The sequence below is a fragment of the Falco punctatus genome, assembly GCF_963210335.1.
Source record: "Falco punctatus genome assembly, chromosome: 1".
Classification (NCBI taxonomy): Eukaryota; Metazoa; Chordata; class Aves; order Falconiformes; family Falconidae; genus Falco; species Falco punctatus.
Window position 1 is genome coordinate 122,381,844 of NC_137580.1, and position 22,122 is coordinate 122,403,965.

At 36.9% G+C, this 22,122-nt stretch overlaps 1 protein-coding gene across 1 annotated transcript in view; it reads left to right on the forward strand.

Annotated features, from left to right (window-relative positions):
- Positions 1-22,122, forward strand: part of ANKFN1 (ankyrin repeat and fibronectin type III domain containing 1) — a 195,915-nt gene that overhangs the window by 91,893 nt on the left and 81,900 nt on the right. The window contains exon 3 of the mRNA XM_080375264.1: positions 11,841-18,367. Within this exon, the coding sequence (XP_080231390.1) occupies positions 18,182-18,367 (186 nt within the window). The 5' untranslated portion in view covers positions 11,841-18,181. The remainder of the gene's footprint in view (positions 1-11,840; positions 18,368-22,122) is intronic.

Genomic DNA, 22,122 nt, shown 5'->3' on the forward strand with positions numbered 1-22,122 from the left:
TATTAATTATTCCATATTGAAAGACACTGCTTGATAATTAGTTGGTTGTAGAATTTGAAGCAAATGCTGTAGTGAATTTTTCCTTTCTTTTTATTCAGAAATCATCTGCAAGCAGTTTTCTCAAAAGTATTACAGAAAATTATTTACCTGGTAGTTATAAATGAAGAAATACAATTGCTCTCTAATCATGTCTAAAAAGCTCATTGCGTGTATCTAGTATTTTCTTTTTAATAAGTTCTAACTCTCTTGGATGCTTTTTATTAGATGGATACATATTGATACAGTAATTGCCAGTACAGTACTTCCTTCACTTTCTACATTGCTTTTCAAGGAAAGGAGAATTTCATGAGTTATCTCTAAGAAGTCATCTAGTGTTACATAGTTGTTTGCTTGGAAATACAGTTCAGATGCTTCTTTGGATAGACAGATAGGCAAAAGAAATCAAAAGGAATTGACTCTCTGGAGCATACACTTTCAAAACCACATCTTGCAGGCAAACACCTTTTACTGCAAAAACTTACTACTGACATCCTAACTATTTTATTTTCTTGTATACTTGTGATCACTCATTTTCCACTTCACATTTCAAATGTATTTCTGGTACACAAGCGGCATTTAAGTCTTATACTGTCATCTATTGTAAGCACCATGTGTGCAATTGGAAACAGTGCCTGAACTTAGAAACAGTTTTCTTCTACGTTTTGACAACTGATTGATAGCACAGAACAGCAGTAGCTCAGTACTGCCAAAGTTAGGATTGATGTTTCTTTTGTGATTATCGGGTTTTAACGGTTGAATCTGGTGTTAAAGAAAGTAGATATTTCTCATATGCAGTGAGGTTTCATGTCTGAAACCTATTGAGAGATTCTTCCTACCCAAACTTAAGTTCAAAGTGCTGAGGAAGCTTACAAACCACCAGATCTTTAGGAGATATCCGAAAGGCAATAACATAGAGGGGTGATTATTAATTGCCAGCAAAATAGGAGCCCCCATTATGGAATGAATGTCATATAGCATGGAGCTGTGGAACTTCACTTAAAATTAGAGAAGTTTCATTTCACTCTAAAGCCTGAACTCCTTATTTTTCATGAGGGCTGTATAATTGACTCTGTCTAGAACTAACCAGTTGTATTATTCTCCTTATGCTGCATACTAAAATAATTCTGTTCTTCATAGATAAGTTTTTGGAAAAAAAAACCCTGAAATTTCTGTTTTTAACATTGTGTAACTATGACTGCATTATTCCTTTAAACTCATATTAGAACTATTTGGAATTCTGAGTTATGCTTTTTCTATTACTTACATTAAAAAGTTAAGTCCTGGTATAAATAGAAGAAAATCCTTGTGGTGGGCTAGTACTATTAAGCTTGTATCTGTTGCCTCCACTGTTAGAAGACATAGCTGCTCCACTTGTCCTTTTGTGTGTCCCACAATTTTGTATTCTCTCAGCACATTCTGTATCTGATATATCAGAGCATCCAATTTTTAGATTGCCTATCAGTTTATATTTTCAGGAGGCTGGTAGCTAAGTCTCAAATATCTTACCCATCTAAAGAATCATTCTTTAAGGACTGAGCTTGTTTGAACATTTTTTTTGCAATTGTTTGGATGTTTTTCATAAAATATGAAGTGGTATTTAAACTGTGAGACTGTGATATAGTAATGGGTTCAGTAATCAGATTTTTCTATGATACTGAAATACTGGTCCTTTAGCTTGTTGCTGAAGTACAGGTTCATTTCTTAGTGTTAAGCTGGTTTTTAATATAGCCTCACTTAAAGAAAAAATGGCATTATTCATTACCCACTAATTTTGTTCTATTCTAATTCTATCTAATCTATGGGCTTTTCTAACACAAGTATCAGTGTAGCATGTCAGTGATTTTAAAATTCAGTTCCACAGTACTTTAGTGAAGTTGGGGGGTAAGTCAGATAAGCCAAGCTTGGACAAAATTCCAGCACTTCTGGTAAGACTTATGAGATATAAATAGCCGTAAGAACAATATTAGTGTCTAATTATTCGAGCTTTGCCAGGAGTACACTGAGTAACCATTGGACAAATTACCCTCCCTACTTTCTTTTCCTGCCCTATTTGAAATCGAGTGAACTTTCAAGTATTGGTACTTACAACAGTAATTCCAGTACAAAATGTACATTTTTGTACTGAAGTCAGCGTGGAAATGTATCTGAGTTTTCTGATAGAATATTGTAAAAGGAATTACAATATTATTGTCATTGAATGCTCCTTCTTTTAAAAAATTAAATAGAGTTTCTGTATGTTTTTTCATGGTTGCTCTCTATGATTCAAGATTTGGGTCATTCCTATTGGCTTGACTTTCCCTCCCCCAGCTCTGTAGTTCAATATTTCTCAAGAAAATTCACCTTATTTGTATTGAACGGTAGGCAACAGAACCATCTGCGCCAGCAATTCTAAGAAGGAATCTTACAAGTTATGTTTAACATTGCTTCTTACAAAGTGCAGCTGGAATAATCAATTTGACCTTCTCTTTTTCAACAAGTTGATCTGAAAGATGAAGCAAGACAGCAAATTCATCCTTTATGCTGATAGTGGGTAATTCTCAAGTTCTTTCTAATTGGGGCCCCTAATTAAAACAAAATACATGGTTTTGTTATAAAGTACAGGCAATTGAAAAGATCAAGTACTTCCAAAGTATGAGAGCACAAGATTTTCTGTTAGAGGACTGTACATAATAAACTATTGTCCATCTGAAAATCTTAATACTTAACAAATATTGGTGAGGTAAGCTTCACACTTGCCTATCTGCTCTCTGTTTAACAGATCAGAAGCTGAGAAAAGGAAATTGTAACATACCTAAGACACAGTGAGGTGTCTGTAGTCATATTAGAACCGGTACTGCTGTCTGGGCATCTTGAACCTTCAACTTCATTATTTTTTGGGACTTCCTTTCTCTTCTTAAAGAAACAGGTTATTCTACCTAAAAAGCTGTTGCTATCAACTTTTAATATACCATCATCAGAGTAGAAGTGGTTTTGGTTAATAACATCATAACACGTGATTTTAGTCATGTTTTCACAGATCAACAACCTATCACCAAAAGAGGTGGAGAATAAGTGCTCAGGTTTTGACCAGGGTGTGCATATTTGCCAATACTGCTCAGATTAGTGCAAACCCAAAAACTGATCACAAAGAAAACTTCTCATTGCAAATACATGACTTTATTGCTAGCTGAGTAGCAACACTGGATGTTGTATGGAATCTGTTGCTATTTGGAACAGTGGATAGAGGCCCAGAGGCAGGAGTTTGCCCAAACTGTTATCTTCAAAGAGGCAAATTATATTCTCAGTTGCAAACATTCAGAAATCTGCACTAAGCAAAACAGTGCAGAATATGATCTAAAGCATATTATTTACTAATTAGAAAAAACAAAAAAAATTAAAAAGTGTTCATTGGTGTGGTAAAACCAATGTGTGTTTGGGTTTTTGTTTTTATGTTACAGTCAAGAAGAGCACCTGAATTAAAACCTGTGGGCATTTTTTTTCTGTACAAGGGCTCTAGGTGTCATTGATCAATGATACTTGATGTGTAATTCCCTTGCCAACACTTAATATCTGTAAGATCTCAATTGCACTTAGTGTTGCCTATAGGAGAGACTCTCTGCATTACTATATAAGATAGTTCTGTGCAGGTTTGTAGGTTACTTGTGTACAAGTTATCTATGAAATACATGCATGCAGATCATGCCCCTTTTTTAAAAAAAAATGCAGAGAAAAGGTACTCAGTGAGAGGTTTCACATTGTGTGAATTCAGTTAATTTTTTCCTTATAGCACCTCATAATTTTTCTGAACAGAGATCATTAATCATTCCAAAGTGTGAAAAAGTTTGTGTGATAGCTGTAAGACCACCAAACTCTGACCCTGGAGGAAATGAATTGCTAAAGGTGAAAAGCAAGTGTTTTCTTAATTAAGCCACCTAAGCTGCCTGGTTTTGCAAATATTTATTAACTCAATTCAGATGAAGTCAGATTAGCACTGCTAGCTGCAGAGAATGTTGTTTCATTGGACCATGAGTCCTTGTTTTCAAATCAATATTCAACCTTTTAACACAACACCAAATTATTATCCCCATCTGTCTCCTGTGACAACTCTAATGAACATAATGTCTGGATGGCGATGTACAAACATTTTCTAAGTACTTCATTTATAAAAATACAGGTAGTAGCTACTTATAATAGGCTGTTGGGGTGTTGGTTTATTTACACTTTTTGAAGTTAATTTTTAATATTTGTTTCAATTTTCTGTATGTAACTGAAAGATAAGTGAATATGTAAAACATTCTTAATACAGTAAACTTAGATATGTGCGCTTGGTATCACCAAGGTTTTCCCAGCTGATGTCTTTGTACTCGAGGACTAGCAAGTGTGTTAGTATGAGTTGAAGAACAAAAGGAACTTTGAAATTTGGCCCAGCTGGTGACTGAACCAGTTCAAAGTGTGACTTGGAGCAGGCCATGCCAGTTGTACTACCTAGAGTGAACGTGGGCACTTGCTAGAGGGCTGTCGTGTGTTGTAAGCACCTTCTGCCCCAAGTTTAACCAGCACTGTTCTCTCTGATTTAAGGATGAGTGAGAATGCGTAAAGCCTGTCCCAGATGGCCTATTAACAAGATGGAAGGTCAGAGACTTTTGCTAACATGATAGGATTTGGCCTATAACACAATCCCTCATGAAGAGGGATTGGGGTTTTTTTAGTCCTGAAAGGAATAATAAGTGGTTTGAGGGCTGTATCCCAAGTATTTTGCTAAATCAGAATTTGAATCTGGGAAATAAAACCAAAATCTCATGGTCTGAATCGGATTCTTTGACCTGTTGGAAAACAGAGTAATGCTTGCTGCAACCTGGCATGGAAAGTAGAAATTTATTTTATATTAAATTCTCACCTCTGGTGTTGATTGATGTGTGCATTAGGACATGAGGAAGGTGCAGGAATGGAAAGTGAAGCTGTGAACTAAAGCCATCCAAAAAGTATATGCTCATTAGAGAGCAACGATTGCTTTCTATTCTGTTCTTCTTGGTGGCGGAGATGGGACCCCTGGCAACAAACTGAGGACTAGTAATGATGTTTATTACTGAGAGGTGAACATAACTAAATTGAAAGGAAACAGATTCATCAGTTTTAGGGCTTAAGGAAAGTGATGGGAGGATATTTTCATGAACTGCTATTTTAACTGCTGCATATTTTCAAAGCCTCCGCTGCAATAATAAAGTAATGATTTTTGGCAAAGTATGTTACAGATCTCTGTATTCTGCACTGCAAAGATTTGGTTGCACTATTTGCATTTTAATTTTACTTTTATTGAAATGTTGCACTTCAGGAAAGAACAATCACACATTCTGAGTTTTGCCACTGATTTTACTGTGCCGTGTACCCTGGCAAAGTATACATAATCATATGTCCTTGTTTCTGTAAATTATAAAAAGGCTTTAACAAAAACTCTTTTATATCCATGCACATTGCCTCTGTAGTAAACCTTGGATCTTCATGATTTGAAAGCTATCATAAATGCTCAGCAAAAATGAATGTTTAAAAGTGCTTTTTAACTCAATGTGAAATAAAATTGCACTGGAAAGCCTGGAGCTACTTCATGGCAATCACTTCTATTCTGTTTAGGTTTTTGTATTGCTCCTGTGAGAGACTGGTTTGGAACTCCTCAGAGTTATTTTCATTTTAACTAAGATGTAAATGAACAGTCACATCAGACCAAATGATAGCAGTATGAAATCCAGCCTGTGTAAAACTATCACAGCTGGGAAGTGTGATGTTTCTCTGCTATGGAGATGGCCCATGGGGCTCTTCACAAAAGCTGGTGTAGTGAGACAGATCTCTTTGTGGTTCTTTCTCTGATAATGCAGACAAATATGCTCTTGTTTAGAATTGTTATCTAAAGTAGTCTGTCTGTTAGGATCTGGAAAAATTGTTCTCCTCAGGTAAATGTTAGCCTTTGAAAACAGTCCCCATCCTCCTACTCCTTGTCCTCAGTATCAAAATTTTTCTGAAACAGTACTTTATTCTTACTTTTTAAATGCCTGATTTTAATCACTATAAAATACTTGTTAAAAAGAAATCATTGCCCTTAAACAGATTTCTGCTTTTATCAGGGCAAACAAGCTGCTCTTTAAGGAACATCTGTTTAGTGAAATAAACACTGCTTGGGGTTCACAGAACAGTAGGAAGTTGTTCTTCTCTTACCAAAGTTGTTTCTTTACTTGGTATGAAAAGTAATGACACTTGTTTAGTTTTTTATAATAGATCCTCTTATACATCAGGTTTTGAAGAAAAAGGAGATTCACCTTCAGAAACAGGCCTTATATTACCAAGTACATTGCTAATTACTGCAGTCATACAAAAGTTGCAATGACACCTATCTTTTTATTTGTAAGTTATTTTTGGTCTCTTTAATGACCATCTCACAACCTTAAAAAAACAGTTCTAATCTTTGAAGACATCATCACTTCAGAGCTATAGCTTAAAAAAAAAGAAAGGGTGCTTCTCTGGAATTGTGTGTCTGCCTCTGTTCAGCTTTGTTCTATACTCAGTTTTAGTAAATCCAGTTTTTTCTTTATTGTCTCCTAATCTAGAAATTGCCAGCTATGAAAAGCTTGTCAATTTTTGTTTGTAAAATGTTCTGTGTAACTTGGATTAAATGCAGTGCAGCTGGGAGTAGTCATAGCTAAACAATACATGGCATAAATTATCTCTATATGGAGTGTCTGACTAGATAGTATAATCAACATGAGACTGACAAAACAAGAGTTTCACTGCTGTTGCTGACAACTTCATTATTTCTATGATGTTTGGCTGGGTAATTTGTTTCTGAGGAAGAGCAATATCTTCAGATAGGTTTCATGGCATGTATGTACTTTTATAAGCTTTCTGAAGATGGATGTGTTTGCAAAAGTTTAAGGTTTTTCCTAATATGGAGAACAATTGCAGGAACCATTAGCAAAGAGCATTCTGCTCTACATTGCTTTTGCAACAGGGTGCAGCAATTCCATAAAGCAATGTTGGTGAGCACATCTTGGATGTATGTAGATCACTTGGGATAACAGCAGCTGCTCTTTGGTTCCTTGTTTCAAACAGTACTGGCTTTAAGAATTTGACAAATTTCTTATACTAAGTATTTCTGTTTGGCTTAACTTACACTCCAGGTGATCCCAAATGACTAAGGAGTGTTCCGTGGCTCAAACACTCCAGGCTTGATTCTATTGCACTGCAGATTATTATTCTCAGGAATTCTCCAATTAAAAAGACTAGCGGGAAAAAAAAAAAAAAAGGAAATGCCACTTTGTTAAAAAACAAACTGTACAAAAACCATGCCATCTTTAAAGAATTCTGACGAAACAGTTCTGGTTTCCTGCTAGTTCATCTAAAACTGTACTCAGAAATACAAGAAACCAGAGCCCACAGCTCCAAGGCACTGCTGCCATACAGACTGCCATAAAGCTGGAGAGCTCCTGGTCTGCACATCCCCTCCTGCGGAAGCGGGAGTCTGCAAGCCCCAGGCACTGGTGTATCTGCCAGCTTCAGCCCTGCAGCAGAGCTGTATGTGTTGAAATCCAGGTTTTGCTGAGAAGACTGTAGATGAAGAACCACAGCTAAGGCAGGAAGCCTGGAGGAGTGGGGCCTGCCAAGCTCAGTTTCTTTTAGTCGCTTACATCATGGGTGTCTCAAATATTTCAAAACACTTGGGAAAATTATCTCATTAGGAAATTTTATAAACTTAGTCCAAACACAATTACTTTTTCTTCACTCACAATTTCAGAATTTCTTGAGTTTGATCATGCCTATGACTGATGCACTGAGAAATATTTGTCTTTTTTATGAATATACTGAGTACTTCTGTGTCTCTGTGGATAATAGGTTATTTGCTATGGATTTGGATCAAGAACACTGGCTGAAGGAACTAGTGAAACATAAGACTCAGATCAATGTCCTTGAGGAAACACAAGAAACCAGGGAATAGGACAGAGAATTAACAAATTGGCTAAAGGGTATGTGTGAAAGATGATAGGTACACAAGCAGCCAGAGAGGCAGAAATTGCCAAAACCAGAGCTGGAATTTACTACAGTAGCTTGTATGTACAAAAGTTTGCAAGAAAAAGTAAGTGTGAGTTCAAAGAAAGATACAGTTTTATAGACTTGTTTTGGGGTTGAAGGTTGGTTTGTGTGTTGTTTTTTTAACCTTTCCCACTGTATACCTTTGGCTATATGAGAAAAACACCCCAATATTGTTTCAAGGAGCAGAGTCACTTTAACCACCTTTCTAGTCACAGTTTTCCAAAATGAGAGAGCACACAGATGTCAGACAGAGTTGGCCTGACCATGCTACTTTGGGAGGGGAGCTGGAGATCCCATTCTCAAGTATCTGATCTGCCTGGCTACATTGCCTGACTCTGGCCATGACAGTGTACAGGATGTCAGATCTGACGTTTGAGCAGTGTTTGTTCTTTCAGGGGGATTATGAACAGTCTAAAATACAACTTTGTCTCTAATGATGATGACAGCTTTGCCATTGACTGATTAGGAAGTAAAGTCAAGTTCCATGTGAAGCTTTCAAATTCCAAATGTTTGAGAGAGTTTCTTTGCTCCAAACTTCCCACCCGGTTTCCAGACTGTTGGTTTACCAAGCGTTTTTTGCAAACTCAGTAGGCATAGTGCTGAAACATAAGGCACTATAAAATATAGGAATGTTAGTTTCTGTATGTGAAGGACGTGCTTGCTACTGAAATACCATCTGCAATTAAACACTGGATATTGTGTACTTGGGACAGTGTAATGCCTGCGTGTAGCTGCTGCTCCATGGACCGGTCCAGCTTCTGAAGAACTGGGTGAATAAACACTGCCACCTATTGATTGACAAAGTGAAAATGAATGTCTTCAGCTGCCCTGAGATTTTATCTTCTGCATGAGAACAGCCTGTCTCATCCCAGATATGTTACCTGTGTCCAGAAGAAACAAACAGACTTTGCTAACTGGAATTAATAGCTAATACAAAGGGCTGCTTGACTGCTAAAAATATCTGCAGTGGATAAAGCTGAGAACAATACTGGGTAAACATTTTGGTAAATGTGTCAGTCAATCAGCCAACTTGGGTGGCCTCTTTAAATGAAATGTACTGCTAAACATAAATCTTCATAGAAATGTGCAGCTTTACCAACAATAATAATAATAGCAGCTTGTGGAATCAGCTCATTATGTGTACTGCAGGTAGGTAAACTTTTAAAGTGATCAAACATGGAATGAGCATCTGTCACAACAGGTTAAGTAAGCAGTATAAGTATAGCAAACAAAATATTCTGTTCAACTAGTAAGTATGAAATACAGGCAAGTGAACTAATAAATGGCTGTCATCTTTGAGCCATCTAATGGAATCATCAAAGGCAAAGAACATGCAGGTTTGTAGGCAAAGAACATGCAGGTTTCTGTACAAGATCAGACTAGTGAACCTACCTGCGTATGTTTTATCATAAACCCTGGTTTTTGTTTTCTGTAGGTCTTTTAGTCTTTTCCATTTGCAGAGCTAGATGTTGGTGCCTCTCACACTTACTTACACACATTCATTCATCAATGGTTTTTCATTTGGGAAATTTATGTTTACTTCTCTTACCTTACTGAGTGTTGTTTTATGTTTTCTGGCTTTTGAACAGCTTAATAATGAACCTAAATTCATATGACAGGAAGATTAGAAATATGTATAAACAAACTAACTGTCTTTCATAGAACTAGTTTGGGCAAGAAAACATCATCTACTATTCTACTAAATAATGTTTAGGTGCAATACAGAAGTACTAAACATTATAAAAATTGAAGTGGCAACTGCAAAAGGTCTACTTTCTACCAAGCCGAAAGGAGAAAGCAAAGGAGAGAAGGGAGAGTACCAACCCGCAATGAGAAATTGATAGAAAATGTTTAAGAATTGACTAGTTTCAGTAAGCTCACTTTAGCTTTTTCCCCTGAAAACAGCTGGAAACTGAGAATTCTTTCACAAGTGAGTACCATAGGTGGGGTCTATACAGACCAAAAAAACTTGATCTGGGATTTTGACTCAGAGGAATCATCCCTATTCAGCACAGCCCTGAAAATGGAATTTTTATGCTTACATTTAATTTTAACTAATTTAGATGCTTCAGATTTTCAGCATGCTTTTTTTCCCAGATATTATCCAAGTGACAGAGAGGGATTTGGTGGTTTTCAGAAGATTCCCAATCTTCCTTCTGTAGGCAAGGAGCAGTGACCTCAGCTAGCTGTCCTGCAGCCTTCTGACTAATGATCCTTAGAAGCAGCAGAACAAAAGAGGGACTCCTATACATGTACAGCCTGTGATTTTCACAGTATAGGAGGAGAAATGTTGTGTGTAGCATATTGTCACAGCACTTTGTAATCCTCTGCTACAGCAAAACATGCAGGTAGTTGCATCTGATATTCTTGTTACGTCTTTGAAATATGTGTATATGCAGGTTTATGTATGCACCCACAAATATATGCATGCATATGGAAAAACTTTTAAGAAACGGTTTGGTCTGTATCCAGATTGATTGAGAAAACTCAAATACATACAAATGTCAGGCCCAGAACCAGATTTTTAGCTTCAGCTACTTTGGCAAAAGGACATTATTTGCTATGAGGTACAGTATCCTTAACTGTGTTTTAAAGGGTGGGAGAATCAGACTGGCCACCAGCTTTTGGGAGGTTTCCAAAAATTTTCCAAAAATTAAGCATTATGGCTGAATAAAACTAGTGAAAATTTTTCAGCAGATTGTAACAGTAGTTCTGGTATCCCTTTAAAAACAATAAAATATATATTTTCTGTAAATATTAATAATCATGGGCTGTGACAGACCCAGGAATTAGTGTGCTTTAATTTTTTTCTATTGCCAGATGTTACATAGGGGTGTACTGGTTACATGAATTTAACCCAGTGGACTGTCCAAGAAGGATAACAATTTTCTGGATTGTTTCACCTACACTGTTTTTAGAATTCTAAGGCTGTGTGTATGGTTATTCCATATTCTGACTTTGTAGCATCTTTCTGGGTTTCTGTGGGATACAGCATTTGTGGTTTTTGCTCTATAGTAAAAACCCCTATATTCTGAAATATCACTGTTCTACTATTTTGGAAGCTCTTAAATGCAGACATTAAAGGATCTGTTCTAGCCGAGACATAGGCATCAATAAAATACATTTTTTTATTCATTTAATAATCTTTTTTAAGTGTAACCTGTTCAGGCAGGGAGCTTTCAAATGATCTTGCAGATGGACATAGCTATGGATATGGTTGCTGCTTTTGTTGCTATGATTGCAGACAGCTGTAGTGATAGCTTGCTTGAAGAAAGAAGAAACAATACATCACATGCAACATGCATTACTGGACTGAGTGTAGGACAGTGATTTCCCCCCGCCCCCCCCCTTTATTGGTTTAACATAAAACTAACTGCTTTAAGATGGCTATATTAATGTCTTTTTGCTCATACTTCATGGCAAATTAATTACAATTGCAGTTTTGTTTACTCTGTCAGTAATTATTTTTTCTACTTGTGTGCTGTGCTGCTGATCAATTCTAAGGGATACAACAAGCTAAAAGCATACAGAAGTCACGTAATCTTTGACTATGGATGCAACAGCTTTATATATTCATCATTCCTATAGCTACAGAGGTAACTAGTATAGACTTAAGGCACCAAACGTTTTACCTGTGATACAGCACTATTTGCTTTAAATACGGTTTTGCTCTGAGATCTTATCAGTGATCTTGGACTTCAGTAATTGCTAGTAATAAGCTTTTTCATATCTGATCATTCATGCAGTATAAGGAAGAGGTTTACTCATTCTGCCCAGAGGCTGAACAGCAGAGACAAACAAACCAAAAAAATGGTTCATTGAACGAAGACAGTGGACGATTACCAGCAACTTGTCACGTTTTTGCCTTGGATAGCCTAAGCTGGTAAGTCAAATTTAACTCTTTAATGCATATATTCTTAACTCTTAGTATAAAGTATAATTTTTTTTTAATAAACATATTCAAGAACACATAGTATTGAGTGGTTTCTTAGCTATTGTGTTTTCCTAAAATCTGAAGTTAATGGTTTTACAGCTATGCTGTGTCCTGCTAGTGCACCTGTCTATACAGTGCAGCATATGTCACATACAACAGACAGTGATTTATAGTTTAGATTTTTTTCTCTCTCTGCAATATGTTTTTAAAAGGACATGAATATTGGGTCAGTATTAGTCAGTTAAAATGAAAAGGCTTTAATAAGGGTAATGAATTTATATTCCTTTGTATTTGAATTTGGCTGTTAAAGCATCCTGCTGTTGGGGAATAAAACAGTTATTTCAGTGCTTAGAAATGCAAGTAGAAATCTGATCACAAAGATGAAGCTACAGTATGTGCAGCATGAAATGTGTGTTGGAAGACTCTGGTTGCTGGTTTGGTACATGCTACAGCAGGATGACAGTCACACAGACAAGACTTTTGGTGGTTATTTCCAGGGTAACACAGTACTGCTGTAAGTTTTCTGGTTTTTAGTTATTGGAAATGCAAACTACTGTTAATTATAACTAGTTATAAGGGGAGCTGCTGTTGCTATTCTGTCTAGCTCTGGCTTTTACTGGGAAACCTTGTAACACGCTGCTTACTGTAGTTCTTAACTTGCTGTGAGAATGCTAGTAGGGCTACTCTGAACCATATTGAGATGCCCTTATTGTTTCATTCTGACTATACTAGGTATGTCCAGAGACTTCCATAGGCTAAAATCTCAAATGGATCTGTTCTGGACATCTCCTGTTTCTAAACCATTAGTCTTGGATATACTGTAACACTTTTGGCTGTGACAATGATATATCCTCAGGCTAAGTGCATTTCAGTTGGGACATTAGCTATTTCAATCAAGACAACGCATATTTCAGGGTTCTACCTGATCGGTGAGGTGAGGACATGGCTGTAAAAAAATCCAAAATGAATGAATGACTTAAAAAAGGAGCCTAAGACAGCTCTTACAAAATAGTTTGTCTGTAAAAACAGAATATCAACATACAATAAAAAATAACAAGTTTTCAATCACAGAATCTTGTGAATTGAGCTGTCTAAACTCCTTATTTATTATACATTTTACCCATAATTTTGCCCAATATCTTTTCTGTTGGTGTCCCGGGAGTCATTTCTACAACCTAATAAGATCGCACTTCCAGGAGGTTTTACAGAATATGCAGCTCACCTTTATCTTTTCTTTTATAATATCATACCTTGTATGTGAGTAGAAAATATGCTAAGTACAATAATATTCAGTAGCATTTTGTATCTTACTGTTTCAGCACGCTGGTAAAAAATGTGGTTAATTTGCATTATATTATGCAACCATATATGTATATATACACACATATATATAACCAACCTATTGCTTTATTGTTTCACAGTTATTCCATGCACTAATTCAGTTCAGGATATTGACGGTTAGTATACAGGACACATTTACATGTTTCGAGTCATTTGTGATGTGCTGATTCTGTGTGGATAGCAGTGATGCCACCTGGTTTATCGTTGAATAGCTGCAATTTTTAGTGTTTACTTAGCTTCTCTATAGATTCACCTGCTTGACTTAAAAGAAACTTTCATGAGATTATAAAAGTCTGTCCTCTCCTTACATTAATGTTAGTCTTGGGGATCTGCTCTGGCTGTGTACTGAAAAAGCTTTCATGTGTAACGTGGACAACTTATTGTTACTGTCCTCAGAAGCCATTGTATAAATGGTTAGTAACAGACTGTTTTCTTCTGAATGCATAAATCCTGTTTCATTAACCAGATCAAGGTGAGAAGGACTCCAGCAACTCCTAGGAACTGTAGTCAAACTGTTCAGATAGAATCAATACTAACGGTAATCCATGCCACGGGGAACAGGCCCAAGCAGACTTAGTATAAACTGCTGCTAGGCTTTTCTGGGTTGGGAACATAGGCTAGCAGCCCAATGATACCTAAATTTGTTTTGGTTCTGAGACTACGCCAGCATCCTAGAGTGCTGTAACATATTTAGAGAACCTAGCTTCTTTTTACAGTGTATGCATTGAAACAGAGAACTGCCTGCAAACCATTCGGAGTTTTGAATGTGTATTGGGAGATGTGTGGCTAGAACACCCTATGAAACCCTCAGATTTCCTGGAAAATTGTTCAAGGACTGAGAGGTGCTTCTCCTTTGCTTGCTCATGTTAATATCATCTCATAAAAGAAAATGTTGCTGTCAAGCTGTTTGGTGTAAAAAGTTGGATTCTGAAAATAACTTGTCCACTTCTCAAGAAAAGCTTGACTTTGACTTTCAAGACCTTCTGTGAAAGACATCTGGGCACCTGATTTTAAGGAGATGGATACAAATAGACTTCCTGCATAGTGAAGGCTGGAGAAGATATTGGGTTTTCCAGGAGTCAGGCTGGCCAAATTTCTTTTTTAGTAATTACTTTAATCCTCGGGAGTATTGTCACAATGCTAGTTCTATTAACTACAAGCACTACAGCTTCTATAAACATGACTTTAAATATAAATAAATGCCTCATCACATCAACACCAAAAATTTCCAGCCTAGATCAGCTCTTCTTCAGTGGCTGTCCTCTCCACAGACAACTTAGAGGTTTGAAGTCAACAAGCAGGTAGTTTAGTAAGATGGAAGGAGGACTTTATCAGCCTAGGGATGACTGATAAAGGCATAAGCCATATTAGCTTTAATAACAGGTATTCCTGTTTGGTTTTAATAATACCACAATAGGTATAAGACGTCCTATTAAATAGATTTGCCTAGTTTACTTAATGTAAATTTACTAAATGTCTACATAGCTTCTTGCTATGTTTTGGCATACAAGCTTAATGAAGCTTGGAATTTATCCATAATGCAATATTGTCCACTCAGAGGTGCTGAGCCTGTTGCTTTTTAAATAAGAAAACATGTAATCCTGAAGCAAACACAGTGGAATATGCTGAGCTACCTTTGAATTAAGTATTGAATGAGTCTGCTCTTCTTTTTTTGTCCTTGCCTTGATGATATTTCAGTTTGTGTGGTAAATGCAAACTGTTCTCTCTCTCATGAGCTTACTAGTAACTGTGTGGTATTTGGTATTCAATGACTGTACTCTTGGAATCAAATGATTTTGGGAAATTGAAGCTTCCTTTACAAACATGCCTGACATTTATTGGCCTATTTTTATCCACAAATTGGGACTGATTTTTGACCTGTACTTCATTGATTAAAGGAAGAAATTCTTGAAAACAGAGGTAAGAGGAGAAATTTATGTGGGATAATTTGTAGCTCTTGATACCAATAAAAACTGTGGAAGAGTTACTTTAACGGAGAAATTATTATACTTGGTAATTTGCTGAGTTTCTTTAAAATACTAATAACATTGAACAGTGGAAGATGGGTAATCAGCTTTGGGGATAATCAACTATCTCTTAAGCTTATTTTTAACAAATATCTGAAAATAAACTGAACTGTTAAAGCTATGCTAAACAGAGACAGATGTGAATGGAATGTTTTGACCATCTTAAAAAGAATTTTTTTCATGTTTATACTCCCAAATGGTTGCATGAATGTGTCTGTAAAACAAAAGGCTGTCTTTTAAGTTGTCCCATATTAAAACTCAACACTTTTCAGCAACTGTCATAGAGTAAAACCTAACCCACACTGATTCCAGCATGTGGTTCCAAATAATTCTGGCATGTCTGGAACATTGGTGAGTTGGCATTGGTGATCATACTTTTAGTGTTATGTTCTAGTCTGATGTTAACAAACAACTTCTCATGACAGAGACTTTGATTAAACATATTTTGCTCTGTTCCTTGGTTTCCACTCAGCCTTTCTATCTAGTCTATGCAAGCCTGCTGTTTGGGGCAGAAAATAAAATGCTTTATTTGAAGAGACAGTGATTTCACTTAGTCCTACACTGTAGGCACTGCTGAAATGCATGTAACAATTAAAAGGCAGGATGAATTGCTTGTGTGAGCTTCACTTCACCTTTGAAGTAAGGTAATTCCGCAAGCTCAGAGAAAAGCAGTCCAAAATCATGGTAGTATTGTTGCTCCCTGAGTCCCAGGGAACTTGTTTCCTCTCCTATCCACTCTTGCACGTACGTTTCAGAGATGCAACTCACGTAAATACCTTCTGATTGTGCACCTAATTTAACAAAGTCTTCTCATCATATATGACAACTATGTTGACTCTGTCTCTTTTCATTCAGATTTGGTCTCTCTTCAATACCCTATGAGTCAGAGAATATGTGAGATTATTGTTATCAGATACTTTTGTGCTCAGGATGTGTGCTTCACCACAATTTACAAATGAGACAGGAAGATGTAGACAGCTTACGAGACCTGGGTGGTGTCTTTAATTTTAGGAACCAATTCATGATAACAAGCAGCCTCAACAGCAGGGTGAGCGTTTAGTAAAGAATGCTTTCATAATTGTAAGTAGTTATTAGAGTCTGGTCCTGCAGTCTGATTTGCTTAGATGCAGGCTGAGACCACAAGAACAAAAAGTTACAGGATTTGTATTATAGTACAAAGAATCTAAAACTTACTTCCACAAAAAGATAGTCTGAAAAGGTAGTCAGATTTCCTATTGCAGTTGTGAGGTTTTCTAGGGAGACACTGTCTTATAAATGTGTAAATACCCCTGTCAAGGAAAAAGGAAATATGAAGAAATTGTGCATTTTCGTCACCTTTCACTTATAGAGATCCCTGGGGATTGTTTCCTGTGCTTGCAGTTGAGTCAAATCTGGTTCTTAGTTTCCCTTCAGAAAGGCAAAACTATTCCCACATAAAGTATTTCCAGAGAGCTGAATATTAATTCATTTTTTCCTAATATGGAAAAATTATTGTAATCATACAGCATAGAAAGTATTGTTTAATTATGAGGTGATATGCAAATCCTACTAGGCTAGACAGTGTTAAGAGAGAGGGGGCAGTCCCTCTTGGAAGAGTTTTTACTCTAATTGGACAGGGCAAACAGAGCAGGATAAAGTTACACAATATACAGACAAAACCAGTGCCTGTCCACTAACTGAGGGAAGAAACTACTCAGTATGAAACTGGAAACAGCAACAGTTAGAATCACAGATTATTTTAACTGTAAAACATGGGGTGTAAGGGCTTTTTTTGCAATAACATAGACATGAGTTGGCCATAGGTAATTAAAAATAAAAATGCATATATGTTTCATCATGCCTACCACAGAGCTTAAACAGGTTTTCCGTGTTTCAGCTGTTACTTGCTACAACTTAATGCCTTAGGAGTCTTGGTCACAGAGCAGGTTCCCTCCCTGCCAAATGCTCCTCAAAACTCTAAGAAAAGAACATTCTTTGTAGCAATGAACCTATATTTGGATGGTAATGTGTCAGCATCTGATGCAAATTAAATGTAGCTTCACGCATTATTTCTGTAGTAGGTTGCGATGGGTTCAGAGATGAAAAAATATTTTGAATCCAGACATACTTCCTGAGTGAGAAATACTACTTTGAAAGAGAATCCACCCACCCAGCTGAAAACATCACAGGTCTTTGGAGCACACAGTTTGCTAGCAGATAGTAATGTGGCAAATAAAGCACATCTTGCCACAGTTGTGCTTGTGTCAAACTTAAGTCACTTGACCAGTTAAAAATTTCAGTCCTGTATTGTGTTCTGTAATCAGTTAGATATTTTTCCCCCCTCTCAATTGCTTCAGTTTTGTTTCAAGAAAACCTTGTACTGACAAAATGCAGGTTATGTATATGTTATCCAAATTGTATAGTAATATTTACATTTGGGTGTATTTGTTTCTGACACCTGTATTACCAGAACTCACTCTGTCAAAAGGCCATTTCCCTCACTAAATTAAACCATTTCTCCTTATACAAATTAGAAAATAGTTCTGAAATGGTCTGGTTTATTTTTCTATCCTTTATTCATCCTCCCCATAGATATCCATGGGACTAATTCCATAAAAAGCAATTTGCCATGGAACAAACTCAAAAACATGCTTCTGAGTGTTTAAAAACTGTGTGTGTGAAAGTGAATTTTGCCACAGAAGCCTTGCAATGTGCATTTCAATGATACAGTTCTAATCAATAACATTCGCGTAGCAAAACGCTGTTAAACAGCTGTTGTTTTTCTTCTAGAAACTACTAGCTGAAAATGACACAGCAAATGCATAACTTAAGTCTCCTTCAGACTAAAAAGAACAGCGTGCCATCCTCTCCAAATGCTGCAAAGCGGTTGTATCGGAACCTGTCAGAGAAGCTTAAGGGGAGTCATACATCCTTTGACGAAGCATATTTCAGAGCTCGATCTGACCGGCTCAGTCTCCGCAAGACTTCAATGGTAATTACTTGATATTTATCAAATTGCCAGTTTACTGTCCTATTAATCTCCTTAATCGTTTTGCTTTTAATCTGTCAATTTTCATCATCTCACTTTGTTCCCTGACCAGTGCTGTACATTCTTCCCAGGCTTACCATTTATGATCCTGTGTCAAAATAAAGTCAGACCTTCTTGAAGGCTGAAGAAAAGCTACCTTACTCAAGTGATAATGCTTTATTTTAGGAATAAGATCTTAACTTGCCATTAATGTGGCATAATGTGGATTAAATACTTATACACAAGTGTTTCTTTTAAAGGAAATAAAAAGTATTTTAAGAAAACTGAAGATGACTATTAAAGTCATCTTTTTTTCCAAACAGTGCAAGTGGAACTTACATGCTGTGACAGATAAACACAAAGTTGTTCACAGACTGTGCTGATGGTCACTAGAGAAGATCATGGAAAAAGGAGATCACGCATGAAGCAGTCTGGCCTGGATTCCCTACCCTAGTCACAGAACACAGCTGAGCAATCTAGTGCCAGTACAGGAAAGCGTATAAGCACCTGCTGGACTTAACACTCACAAGTGCTCCTATTTATGCCAGTGCTGGTGAAGTTACACAACCTCCAGCACATACATTTTGAAGAATGGACTGTGTTGCTGAAGTAATGGCACAGTGTAAGTGCACACAGAATCTTTTATATTTGCTGGAGGAAGATGAACTTGCTGTTGATACTGCCAAAAAAACATGAATTCCCATTTTTCCACAAGTAGGAAGAACAGACACATCCCTCAGCTTCTCCTCTAAATTATTTTGAAGGAAAGAGTTCCTCTCCTCTTCTGAAGAGCCATGACTTATAAGTGTCAGTGAATGCGCCAGGAGACACCTCTTGGAACCATTGTTGCACTAAGGCAGATGCTTAGTGCAGTGCAGGACTAAACACTAAATATTGTTGAGCCAGATAATATTACACTTAGTCAGAAGAAAAAGCACACTGGAATTATATGAATCAATGCAATAATTGAAAATAATTTTAAAATCAATTCAATGACCCTATCCCCTAGGATCACTCTCTTCTTGAACTCAGAGGATCCATGCATGCCCCATGGAAGAGCTAAGCTGAAATGTAGCTTCAGTGCATTAGAAAGTCAAGAGACTGTTGTCTCTCTCCTGTGAAGAAAGACTATGACCTGAAGGAAGCAGGGGATCATGGCTCCTTCCTCTCAGCTCTGCCACAGCCAATACATTTTGATTTACAGGAGAAGCCTGAAACCAAATCGGAGCCCAATAGTGGAGAATAACCTTAGCATAGTAGCCAACAACCGCGCTTCTGAGGTAGTAGGTTTCCAGATGCTTTCAGTTTGTAGGGATCATTTGAATTTGGGTCTCTAAGTATGAACTGTAGGAAAAGATTCTTAAGATGAATTTTTTAGCCACTATCTTTTCTTGCCTTTTCTTTTTCAATTGCAAGCTTGTGTATGGCGAGGTGAGTGAGAGAGAAGGATAAACTAGAGCTGGGGACCATGCCAGAGCAGACTGACATGTAGACTGAATGAATGCTTGTCTGTTAGATATCTTCTGACCAGTGCTTATTGAAATATACATTTCAAATTACACACTCCTTCAAATATGGGGCCTTTTGTCATACTTAACTAATGAGAAGAGAAATTGCAAATGAGAATAGCCCAAAGATTGAGGAGCAGCATATTGCTTTTGTGGCTCAAGTCCTCTGCTATTCACAGAGCTAACTACTTAAAAACTCACTTTGTCTTCCCTTTCAGTCAGGTGGTGGGACTTCCTGTGCAATTAGTAATCTTAATTAGGAGTCTTGATTTTATGTTGTTATGTGGATGGTAGTTTAATGGGATATAGACTTGTGTTAATTTTGTTTTCCCCAACCTACTATGCTGTCATAGGAATAGCATGACTTTTGTCACTGCTGACCTACAGTGAGCATAGGTACCTCTCAGTATTACCCATCTGGGGTCTGAGCTGGTGTCCACAACAGTCAGGCTCCCACTGAACTCAAAATGCTTTGGATTCCATTCTATCCATTCTGCCTGGGTTTTTTTCACAGTTTTCCCTAGAAATAAATAGCAAGGAATCCATCAGTGAAAGAGTGGAAATACTCCAGCTCAAGTTTCTAGCTGATGTATTTTCTAATCACTGAGTTTCTGTGCTACAGAGCTAAGTCAATAGCTAAAATCATGTCTCCAGACAAGTGAGCAACATTTGTTAGAAATTGTTTTCTTTCAGCTTTGGCTAGTGAAGACTTTTCTTTCCATTCTCTCTTGCTGTGAAACACTTTCCATTCAGTAAATTGTTGTCTTGCTGCAGACATAGCAATGTCCCAAAATAGCTTTATTCTTGAACTCGTGTTTATCAAAACAAGTCTTTGGAGAAACTGCTTTAACGTTTTTTCCAACTCCAGTAGCACATAGTGGACTTTTTCAGTCAAACCTGGAGCAAATATCTTGAAAGGGGCACTTCATTTTAATTAAGCTACATAAGATTGCATTTCTAAACACTCCAGCACTGAATCACTTACTGGAACATGGTTATTACTTACTGCAAAGCAATACTGTAGTCCTTTTCAGTATATACATTTGTGCATCAGAGCAACACCTAAATAAATTAATCACATAGCACAGCTGTCTAACTAATGATTAGAGGCTGCAGGACTGCGTCAAGGAAAAAGCAATGTAAAAACTGCCCCTAAACTTTACCTGATCACTTGTAAATGTGATTCAGTTTCTCTTTGAATCCACTGGTTTTGTCTTTTCAGAGCAGGAGAAAGTAATCTAGTAAATGTAAAAGAAGGCAAGAAATTAGAAGGCTTTCATTAGTATTTGTGGCAATAGCAGCTGGACTAAAATTAAGGACATGGGGTCTAAAATGTACTATGTCTTACCCCTATTTGGATTTCTTACCCATGGGCTGAAGATGTCTGAATCATGCTGCAATACCAGAGAGTCTTTTACATATAATATGACGAACCTTTTGCAGAAAACTATATAATCTTCAAATATATGTCTGTTTTCTGTATGAAAACATAGTTGGGGAAAATTGTTCAGGTATATAGAATATTTTTCTGGACTTGGAGATCTAGCCTTGATGCACGTTCCAAATGGGGCAATTTACCAGCATGGTTGAAAATGAGGTAGATATTTTTGCTGTTTCACCATAGCATGGTTAGATGTGCACAGCTACGTGGATGAAGGATGCATACATGCCCAGTTAGAAAGCCCATATGCGGTTCCCATGTATTTATACCCTGAAGTCACGAGACCTGCCAACATATTTCAGCCTGTTTCTTGTGTCTGAATTGTTCATTTGGAAAACCTGATATTTGCAATTTGGTCTCGTCATTCTTTGGATTGGATGAAGTACCTTATAAAATTCATGCTCTGTTTCTTGTTTAAATCAGCATAGCTTTTTCAATCAGTTTTCTAATGAAATAAAGAAATAGAAATTTGCTTTTACTTTTCTCCTTTTGGTGAACCTGAGCCAACAGATTAGCTGGCAAGTGTTTATGAGGAATTAACTTAAGCATGCGCTTAGATTCTGTTCAGCAACTTAACACCAAAATTTCACAAATACTTCAGGTATTTCATTTGGCAAGCAAAAATCCAAAGATGCATTTTCAAAGGCATCTAGGCAGGTCTAAATCTTGATAACTGAATCCAAAAATAACAATTCAAATCAAAAGTTTTAAAATAATTCTACATTAATCACTCAGGTAGGTAAAATCTGTTGTTAAAGTGTGTGTATATA